The sequence below is a fragment of the Mixophyes fleayi genome, chromosome 7, assembly GCF_038048845.1.
Source record: "Mixophyes fleayi isolate aMixFle1 chromosome 7, aMixFle1.hap1, whole genome shotgun sequence".
NCBI lineage: Eukaryota > Metazoa > Chordata > Amphibia > Anura > Limnodynastidae > Mixophyes > Mixophyes fleayi.
This window is the reverse complement of record NC_134408.1, coordinates 8,560,723-8,572,906: the sequence shown is the minus strand read 5'-3', so window position 1 is coordinate 8,572,906 and position 12,184 is coordinate 8,560,723. Positions and strand designations below refer to the sequence as shown.

General features: G+C 44.9%; 1 protein-coding gene across 1 annotated transcript in view; it reads left to right on the top strand.

The window, feature by feature from the left end:
- The window catches only part of SEZ6L2 (seizure related 6 homolog like 2), a 38,916-nt gene that overhangs the window by 16,944 nt on the left and 9,788 nt on the right, over positions 1–12,184 (top strand). The window contains exons 5-9 of the mRNA XM_075178907.1: positions 3,138–3,330; positions 4,208–4,393; positions 5,209–5,377; positions 5,987–6,150; positions 8,854–9,048. Coding sequence (XP_075035008.1) covers positions 3,138–3,330; positions 4,208–4,393; positions 5,209–5,377; positions 5,987–6,150; positions 8,854–9,048 — 907 coding nt within the window. The remainder of the gene's footprint in view (positions 1–3,137; positions 3,331–4,207; positions 4,394–5,208; positions 5,378–5,986; positions 6,151–8,853; positions 9,049–12,184) is intronic.

Below are 12,184 nucleotides of genomic sequence, written 5' to 3'. Positions count from 1 at the left end.
CACTCTAAACAGACATAGCGCACTACACCCATAACTATTACACCCTATATACAGACATAGCACACTACACCCATAACTATTACACCCTATATACAGACATAGCGCACTACACCCATAACTATTACACCCTATATACAGACATAGCACACTACACCCATAACTATTACACCCTGTATACAGACATAGCGTACTACACCTATAACTATTACACCCTATATACAGGCATAGGGCACTACACCCATAACTACTACATCCTCTATACAGACATAGCGCACTACACCTATAACTATTACACCATATATACAGACATAGGGCACTACACCTATAACTATTACACCATATATACAGACATAGGGCACTACACCCATAACTACTACATCCTCTATACAGACATAGCGCACTACACCTATAACTATTACACCATATATACAGACATAGGGCACTACACCCATAACTATTACACCCTCTATACAGACATAGCGCACTACACCCATAACTATTACACCCTCTATACAGACATAGGGCACTACACCTATAACTATTACACCCTGTATACAGACATAGGGCACTACACCTATAACTATTACACCCTCTATACAGACATAGGGCACTACACCCATAACTATTACACCCTCTATACAGACATAGGGCACTACACCCATAACTATTACACCCTGTATACAGAAATAGCGCACGACACCTATAACTATTACACCCTATATACAGGCATAGGGCACTACACCCATAACTATTACACCCTCTATACAGACATAGGGCACTACACCCATAACTATTACACCCTCTATACAGACATAGGGCACTACACCCATAACTATTACACCCTCTATACAGACATAGCGCACTACACCCATAACTATTACACCCTGTATACAGACATAGGGCACTACACCCATAACTATTACACCCTCTATATAGACATAGCGCACTACACCTATAACTATTACACCCTGTATACAGACATAGCGCACTACACCCATAACTATTACACCCTCTATCCAGACATAGGGCACTACACCCATAACTATTACACCCTGTATACAGAAATAGCGCACGACACCTATAACTATTACACCCTATATACAGGCATAGGGCACTACACCCATAACTATTACACCCTCTATTCAGACATAGCGCACTACACCCATAACTATTACACCCTCTATACAGACATAGGGCACTACACCGATAACTATTACACCCTGTATACAGACATAGGGCACTACACTGATAACTATTACACCCTCTATACAGACATAGCGTACTACACCGATAACTATTACACCCTGTATACAAACATAGGGCACTACACCGATAACTATTACACCCTCTATACAGACATAGGGCACTCCACCCATAACTATTACACCCTCTATCCAGACATAGGGCACTACACCCATAACTATTACACCCTGTATACAGAAATAGCGCACGACACCTATAACTATTACACCCTATATACAGGCATAGGGCACTACACCCATAACTATTACACCCTCTATACAGACATAGCGCACTACACCCATAACTATTACACCCTCTATACAGACATAGCGTACTACACCTATAACTATTACACCCTGTATACAGACATAGGGCACTACACCGATAACTATTACACCCTCTATACAGACATAGCGTACTACACCGATAACTATTACACCCTGTATACAGACATAGGGCACTACACCGATAACTATTACAACCTCTATACAGACATAGGGCACTACACCCATAACTATTACACCCTCTATACAGACATAGGGCACTACACCCATAACTATTACACCCTGTATACAGACATAGGGCACTACACCCATAACTATTACACCCTGTATACAGACATAGCGCACTACACCTATAACTATTACACCCTCTATATAGACATAGCGCACTACACCTATAACTATTACACCCTGTATACAGACATAGCGCACTACACCCATAACTATTACACCCTCTATCCAGACATAGGGCACTACACCCATAACTATTACACCCTGTATACAGACATAGCGCACGACACCTATAACTATTACACCCTATATACAGGCATAGGGCACTACACCCATAACTATTACACCCTCTATACAGACATAGGGCACTACACCTATAACTATTACACCCTGTATACAGACACAGGGCACTACACCCATAACTATTACACCCTCTATACAGACACAGGGCACTACACCTATAACTATTACACCCTCTATACAGACATAGGGCACTACACCTATAACTATTACACCCTGTATACAGACATAGGGCACTACACCGATAACTATTACAACCTCTATACAGACATAGGGCACTACACCCATAACTATTACACCCTCTATACAGACATAGGGCACTACACCCATAACTATTACACCCTGTATACAGACATAGGGCACTACACCCATAACTATTACACCCTGTATACAGACATAGCGCACTACACCTATAACTATTACACCCTCTATATAGACATAGCGCACTACACCTATAACTATTACACCCTGTATACAGACATAGCGCACTACACCCATAACTATTACACCCTCTATCCAGACATAGGGCACTACACCCATAACTATTACACCCTGTATACAGACATAGCGCACGACACCTATAACTATTACACCCTATATACAGGCATAGGGCACTACACCCATAACTATTACACCCTCTATACAGACACAGGGCACTACACCCATAACTATTACACCCTCTATACAGGCATAGGGCACTACACCCATAACTATTACACCCTATATACAGACATAGCGCACTACACCCATAACTATTACACCCTATATACAGGCATAGGGCACTACACCTATAACTATTACACCCTGTATACAGACATAGCGCACTACACCCATAACTATTACACCCTATATACAGACATAGGGCACTACACCTATAACTATTACACCCTGTATACAGACATAGCACACTACACCTATAACTATTACACCCTCTATACAGACATAGCGTACTACACCCATAACTATTACACCCTGTATACAGACATAGCGTACTACACCTATAACTATTACACCCTATATACAGGTATAGGGCACTACACTCATAACTATTACACCCTCTATATAATCACTTCCTATTTTCAGGTGGAGAAGTTGAACCTGTCCAAGGAGGAGGCTCTGAGTGTGGAGGGATTAGAGGACGACCACCGCTTCCTGCTGGCCAATGAGACCCTGATGGCTGAGGGTCAGGTGATCCGCAGCCCAACCAATCACATTACCGTACGCTTCCAAACTTACCGCGCGACAAGCCCAGGCGCATTCAAACTGCGTTACCAAGGTAACAGTTACTTTTCCTCTCCCCAGTTGCTATGGTAGCCACTCAGGGACCGCCCCTGTCCTGCGTTACTAAATTGAGCATTACTAGAACACAGAACTCTACCATTTACTATCTTATATAGAAATAGCTATTATTAATAGTCAGACTTCTAAATAGAAATATTTTTGGAAATTTACCTCATTAAACTGTGTATCAGCGCTCCTCACAGTACAGCTCATTTATCATAACAGCAACCAATCAGCATTTAGCTTTTATTTGTGTTGTGCAGGTTAGAGAGTGAAAGCACATCTCTGATTGGTTGCTGTGACCTAGTGCAATCTTTGCGCCTAAAAGGAATATAAAGAAGAGGAGGAGCTTAGTGATTACTTATATACATATATATATTATATTATATTATATTATACATATATATATATATATATATATATATATAGTGATTTCTTATATACAAGAGAGAATAGTGTATGGAGAGTTAGTAATAAATATGAAAGTTGCATATTCCACACAAATTGTTATTACATACAAACACCTCCACATCTGTTGTTTACCATTTAAAAATCCAGTGCCAATCTTGTTCCCTGCAGGCTGGCCATCCTGTGGCTGTGAAGCTACAAGCCCCAGCATGCTTTGCAAGCAGATATCCAGCCGATAGCTGCCAAGGTATGCTGGGACTTGTAGTCTCACAACACTCGGAGAGTCACAGGTTGGCCAGGGTAATGTTTTTTCAGATAAGAGATTTTTAATTCTCTTGTATTTTAAAACTGATGTGAATACACCTTAAATAACTGATTTACAATATAAATTGACATTTTATCATAACTACCCTCCACCATCTGTCTAGAAAAATGATTTGTCTTTCTCTTGTCACCCCCCCCAGCCTATGTCCTGAGCTGCGTGTTCCCCCCTCGTCCCGAGAACGGGGAAGTTACAGTAACAGACCTCCACCCTGGAGGAGCAGCCAATTTTCACTGCGCTCCTGGCTTCACCTTGAAGGGTGTAGGCTCCTTGGTCTGTCTGAACATCACCCGTCCGCAGTGGAGTGGAAAACCGCCAGTCTGCGCAGGTGAGGAGCGCCGGTCAGGTGGTAGTGAGTGTGATGATTAGGCTGGGGGCCTATACAGGGGTGTCGAGAGGGGGGGGGGGGCAGATTCAAAGTACCGGGGCCCAGGCCTGCTTGTGTTTTGGCAGGAACCACCAACCTAGAGTGGCTATGCCCCCTTCGGCATCTATGGATGGGCCCCGAGAAGTTGCTGTATCGGGGCCCAAAAATTTCTGTTGGCGCCCTGGGCCTATATGCAATACAGATGGGATAGCTCTAAGGATTGTAGGTTGAGGTATTAGGGAGCACCGTAGGGATAGCTGCCAACAGATGTTGGCAAACAAAAGAGGCGTAGTCTGTTGGAAAAGGGGTTGACGTCTTACCCAAAATGGGTGTGGGCATCGTTTGGGCGGATCTGGGTGTAGATTGACATGTAAATGTGTATAACCACCTAGGCACACTGTGCATGTTATATAAAGATGGTTTCTAGGGAAGTAATATAGGAAGAGGTATTATAGCAGCGAGAAGAATATCAGGGCGTTGAGCTGTAGAAAAAGGGGTGTTATACAAAGAGGCTGAACAGTATCTGTTGGAAACAATATCTGCTGTGTAGGAAACATGTGTTAGATATCACTGCCCACATATGCCGAGCTTTATACCAGGGCACATGATGATTAGGCCACTAGGTGGCACTGTTTAATGGGTGTCTATTGGGAATGTTGTACATTACTATGACTGAACAAGCAGCGTGGCAGCTCCCACGTTATATAATAAGTGTAATACGCAGAGGAGCGAGGATCTAGATATAAGAGGGTAACCGGGGATTGTTCTGTCACCAGCGACCTGCGGAGGGGTGATACGTAACGCCACTGTTGGACGCATTGTGTCACCTGATGTCACTGGAAACCACGCCAACAACCTGAGCTGCCATTGGCTGATTGAGGCGTCAGAGGGACAACGACTTCACCTGCACTTTGAGAGGGTCTCACTGGACGAGGACAACGACAGGTCTCTCGCTAGATGTGCTCTGTCTCAGTGACCCCTCCCTGTCTCTGTGACCCCCTCTCTCTCTGCATACAGTCTCTATAACCCCCCTCTCTCTCTGTATACAGTCCCTGTGACCCCCCCTCTCTCTCTGTATACAGTCTCTGTGACCTCCCCTCTCTCTCTGTATACAGTCTCTGTGACCCCCCAACTCTCTCAGTATATAGTCTCTGTGACCCCCCCTCTCTCTGTATACACTATCTGTGACCCCTCTCTCTCTCTCTGTATATAGTCTCTGTGACCCCCCCCTCTCTCTCTGTATACAGTCTCTGTGACCCCCCACTCTCTCAGTATACAGTCTCTGTGACCCCCCCTCTCTCTGTATACACTATCTGTGACCCCTCTCTCTCTCTGTATACAGTCTCTGTGACTCCCCCCTCTCTCTCTGTATACAGTCCCTGTGACCTCCCTCTCTCTCTGTATAGTCTCTGTGACCCCCCCTCTCTGTATACAGTCTCTGTGACCCCCCTCTCTCTGTATAGTCTCTGTGACCCCCCCCTCTCTGTATACAGTCTATGTGACCCCCCCTCTCTCTGTATACAGTCTCTGACCCCTCCCTGTCTCTCTCCTCAGGCTGGTGGTCCACTCCGGCAGCTCCACACTCTCCCCCCTCATCTATGACTCCGATATAGACGACGCTCCGGAGAGGGGTCTCCTGAGTGACGCGCAGTCTCTGTACATTGAACTTGTGTCAGAGAACCCGTCGGTGCCCCTGCTCCTCAGCCTGCGCTATGAGGGTGATTATTGCCCCCATTACCTCTATATATGTGCCCACTGGTGCCCAGTAATATAACATTCATCCCTAGAACACATATAGGTATATACACATCTTGTGTGTGTAGTATGTTAATGTGTATGTGTACGCTACAAAAATTGTCACTTTTGACATGAAACCGAGGTGTGTGCTCCAAATCCCCCCGTGCAGAGCAACACAAGCTGAGGCTGGGGCTCTGGACCCCTCCCTACAGGGAAAGGGCCTCGTCCTCTCCATTCCCCTGGAGCCAAAAGACTCCATAGGGGGATAAGGGTCTTCAGACCCCCTTTGTCCGGGATAGGGGGGGCACCTGACGTCCCTGAACACCAGAGTCTAAGGGCCCCTTAGGGGTCTCCACTGCAAGGTTTGGGTGTGCTCCTTGTCCCCTAGATTGTTCGACCCTCCCTCATGGAACTGGTTCGTCGACCGTTGTGTAACATCTGATGTCAGTGCTTCATTCTACTATGTATTATGGAGCTGTGTATTACACAGTGGGCTCTGTATTGTACACACCAAGGTGTACCTGGTACTAGTGGGGCGTTCCTGGTACTAGGTATTAGTAGGGCGTTCCTGGTACTAGGTACTAGTAGGGCGTTCCTGGTACTATGTATTAGTAGGGCGTTCCTGATACTAGGTACTAGTAGGGCGTTCTTGGTACTAGGTATTAGTAGGGCAATCCCGGTACTAGGTATTAGTAGGTTGTTCTTGGTACTAAGTATTAGTAGGACGTACCCGGTACTAGGTACTAGTAGGGCGTACCTGGTACTAGGTACTAGTGGGGCGTTCCTGGTACTAGGTAATAGTCGGGCGTAGCACTAGGTACTAGGTATTAGTAGGGCGTACCTGGTACTAGGTACTAGTCGGACGTAGCACTAGGTACTAGGTATTAGTAGGGCGTACCTGGTACTAGGTACTAGTGGGGCGTTCCTGGTACTATGTATTAGTAGGGCGTTCCTGATACTAGGTACTAGTAGGGCGTTCTTGGTACTAGGTATTAGTAGGGCAATCCCGGTACTAGGTATTAGTAGGTTGTTCTTGGTACTAAGTATTAGTAGGACGTACCCGGTACTAGGTACTAGTAGGGCGTACCTGGTACTAGGTACTAGTGGGGCGTTCCTGGTACTAGGTAATAGTCGGACGTAGCACTAGGTACTAGGTATTAGTAGGGCGTACCTGGTACTAGGTACTAGTGGGGCGTTCCTGGTACTAGGTACTAGTCGGACGTAGCACTAGGTACTAGGTATTAGTAGGGCGTTCTTGGTACTAGGCACTAGTCGGACGTAGCACTAGGTACTAGGTATTAGTAGGGCGTACCTGGTACTAGGTACTAGTGGGGCGTTCCTGGTACTAGGTATTAGTCGGGCGTAGCACTAGGTACTAGGTATTAGTAGGGCGTTCTTGGTACTAGGTATTAGTCGACGTAGCACTAGGTACTAGGTATTAGTAGGGCGTACCTGGTACTAGGTACTAGTGGGGCGTTCCTGGTACTAGGTATTAGTCGGGCGTAGCACTAGGTACTAGGTATTAGTAGGGCGTACCTGGTACTAGTGGGATGTTCCTGGTACTAGGTACTAGTGGGATGTTCCTGGTACTAGGTACTAGTGGGATATTCCTGGTACTAGTGGGGTGTTCCTGGTACTAGGTATTAATAGGGCGTACCTGGTACTAGGTACTAGTGGGATGTTCCTAGTACTAGGTACTAGTGGGATGTTCCTGTAACAAGGTACTAGTGGGATATTCCTGGTACTAGGTATTAGTAGGTTGTTCCTGGTACTAGGTATTAGTAGGGCGTACCTGGTACTAGGTACTAGTGGGGCGTTCCTGGTACTAGGTATTAGTCGGGCGTAGCACTAGGTACTAGGTATTAGTAGGGCGTACCTGGTACTAGTGGGATGTTCCTGGTACTAGGTACTAGTGGGGCGTTCCTGGTACTAGGTATTAGTAGGTAGTACCTGGTACTAGGTACTAGTGGGATGTTCCTGGTACTAGGTACTAGTGGGATGTTCCTGTAACAAGGTACTAGTGGGATATTCCTGGTACTAGGTACTAGTGGGGCGTTCCTGGTACAAGGTATTAGTCGGACGTAGCACTAGGTACTAGGTATTAGTAGGGCGTACCTGGTACTAGTGGGATATTCCTGGTACTAGGTACTAGTGGGGCATTCCTGGTACTAGGTATTAGTCGGACGTAGCACTAGGTATTAGTAGGGTGTTCCTGGTAGTAGGTACTAGGAGGGCGTACCTGGTACTAGGTATTAGTAGGGCGTAGCACTAGGTATTAGTAGGGTGTTCCTGGTACTAGACCAGGCTGTGATATCACATTGTTCTTCTTCCCACCTTGAGCTGTCCTGCAGGTGGATTTTCCTGGGGCGGCTCCTAAAACTGATAGGTGTGTGCGCCCCCATGTTTGGGCTGGAAGGACTATTAGCTTTGCTCGCTCTTGTGTTTACACGTTGCTTTATATATACTGAAACTTCACAGATAATAAGTTCAACTAAAATTTTAAATATTTAAATTTTGTTGGAAAATTGTGTCCGTGTCAAACAGATAAATAAGAAATGATGATCACTGCTGAGCACAGATTAGACTTACATTGAAAGATATGTAAAGAATTGTGACCTCTACGTGAGCGCCCTCTAGTGTTCATGCCATGTCATCTCTATCTCTCTCTCTCTCTCTCTCTGCAGTGTTCTCGGAAACTCGCTGCTATGAACCGTTCTTGGCTCATGGTAATTTCAGCACCTCGGACCCTCTCTTCTCCCCGGGGACACTGGTCTCATTCTCCTGTAATGCGGGGTACATGCTGGAACAGGGACCCCCAGTCATAGAGTGTGTGGACCCCACAGACCCTCATTGGAACGAGAGTGAGCCTGTGTGTAAAGGTGCGGAGGGCTTTGTATATTGTCAGATATTGGGGTATATAAAGGGGTCAATTAAGGCAGCAGCTGTTCCCCACTCTATGTGATACTGCTCCTGTGCCCTGCTACATACTACATACTTACATGTGATACTGCTCCTGTAAACACTACATACTACATACTTACATGTGATACTGCTCCTGTGCCCTGCTACATACTTACATGTGATACTGATCCTGTAAACACTACATACTACATACTTACATGTGATAGTGCTCCTGTGCCCCGCTACATACTACATACTTACATGTGATACTGCTCCTGTGACCTGCTACATACTACATACTTACATGTGATACTGCTCCTGTGCCCTGCTACATACTACATACTTACATGTGATACTGATCCTGTAAACACTACATACTACATACTTACATGTGATAGTGCTCCTGTGCCATACTACATACTTAAATGTGATACTGCTTCTGTGCCCTGCTACATACTACATACTCACATGTGATACTGCTCCTGTGCCCTGCTACATACTACATACTTACATGTGATACTGCTCCTGTGCCCTGCTACATACTACATACTTACATGTGATACTGCTCCTGTAAACACACTACATACTACATACTTACATGTGATACTGCTTCTGTGCCCTGCTACATACTACATACTTACATGTGATACTGCTTCTGTGCCCTGCTACATACTACATAATTAAATGTGATACTGCTCCTGTTCCCACTACATACTACATACTTACATGGGATACTGCTCCTGTTCCCGCTACATACTACATACTTACATGTGATACTGCTCCTGTAAACACTACATACTACATACTCACATGTGATACTGCTCCTGTGCCCTGCTACATACTACATACTTACATGTGATACTGCTCCTGTGCCCTGCTACATACTACATACTTACATGTGATACTGCTCCTGTAAATACTACATACTTACATGTGATACTGCTTCTGTGCCCTGCTACATACTACATACTTACATGTGATACTGCTTCTGTGCCCTGCTACATACTACATAATTAAATGTGATACTGCTCCTGTTCCCGCTACATACTACATACTTACATGGGATACTGCTCCTGTTCCCGCTACATACTACATACTTACATGTGATACTGCTCCTGTAAACACTACATACTACATACTCACATGTGATACTGCTCCTGTGCCCTGCTACATACTACATACTTACATGTGATACTGCTCCTGTGCCCTGCTACATACTACATACTTACATGTGATACTGCTCCTGTAAACACACTACATACTACATACTTACATGTGATACTGTTTCTGTGCCCTGCTACATACTACATACTTACATGTGATACTGTTTCTGTGCCCTGCTACATACTACATACTTACATGGGATACTGCTCCTGTACCCCGCTACATACTACATACTTACATGTAACAGTGCTCCAGTCCCCGCTTCCTACTACATACATACATGTGATACTGCTCCTGTTCCCACTACATAATACATACTTACATGTGATACTGCTTCTGTTCTCAGTACATACTACATACATACATGTGATACTGCTCCTGTTCTCAGTACATAGTACATATTACAGGTGATACTGCTCCTGTTCTCAGTACATACTACATACTTACATGGGATACTGCTCCTGTTCTCAGTACATAGTACATATTACAGGTGATACTGCTCCTGTTCTCAGTACATACTACATACTTACGTGTGATACTGCTCCTGTTCTCAGTACATACTACATACTTACATGTGATACTGCTCCTGTTCCCCACTACATACTTACATGTGATACTGCTCCTGTTCCCCACTACATACTACATACTTACATGTGATACTGCTCCTGTTCTCAGTACATACTACATATTACATGTGATACTGCTCATTTTATGGTCTTCTAGGATCCCGCTGTTACCTGGGATTATATCTTGGCCAGTGATAGAGACACATTTTTTAATTAGCTAAATTACTTCACTTGAAAGTTTAAAAATCGTTGCAGAGATAACGTCAGGATTAGGTGTCAGACCGGAGGGTCCATCATGGGATCACAGGTCCCGGCTTCTATCTGAGGGTGAGCTCCATTATACTCGTCTTTATAAACACCTGCTCCAATAGATAGGAGCAAATATCCAAATGTCTTCTGGTAGTGAGAGGTTGTGTCCTTATACAGAGAGACGGTGTTCTTATACGGAGAGACTGTGTTCTTATAAGAAGAGACTGTGTCCTTATACAGAGAGACTGTGTCCTTATACAGAGAGACTGTGTTCTTATACGGAGAGACTGTGTTCTTATACAGAGAGACTGTGTCCTTATACAGAGAGACTGTGTTCTTATACGGAGAGACTGTGTTCTTATACAGAGAGACTGTGTTCTTATACGGAGAGATTGTGTTCTTATACAGAGAGACTGTGTTCTTATACATAGAGATTGTGTCCTTATACAGAGAGACTGTGTTCTTATACAGAGAGATTGTGTCCTTATACAGAGAGACTGTGTTCTTATACAGAGAGACCGTGTCCAAAACAGTGAGACTGATTTATTACAGGTTTTGTTTTCGCTTCTCTCTATATATGGGGGTAATAACAGTATTTCGGGGTCCCCTATGAGAGTGTAGCTGATGGTAAAGTTTCCCCCCTGCGCTGTGATATAACTATGGAGGTGTTGTACAGATGACCGTCTCACTGCCATGTTAGTAAAGGAGCCGGACAGTCCCATGACTGAGAGATTTATTATTAATCAGAAAGGAACATTCGTCACCCCTCTGCTAACATGTAGTAACACATTCGACCACTGTGTGGCACTGTCCTGTACAGACCCTCCAGTATGACCAGTTCACCCAGTTCACCCAGTACAACGTGCTCTGCTCCCAGCTCCCCACTGGTTTCACTGTTGCGTTTCCCCCGGGGTGAATTCATTCATTAATGTACACAGAATAAACCTTTCTCATAAATGATGTAACTCAGCCGAGTAACTTCCAAAGTAAATGAAGCAGAACATTGTGTAGCGGGGGGGTGGTGTTGTAGGGTCTGAGCATAGACCTCCAGGCCCCTGTCACACAATAGGCCCACCAGGAGCCTGTAGGTGAGTGTACGTCTTTTGGGATAACACGGGGGACCCGCAGGACAGTG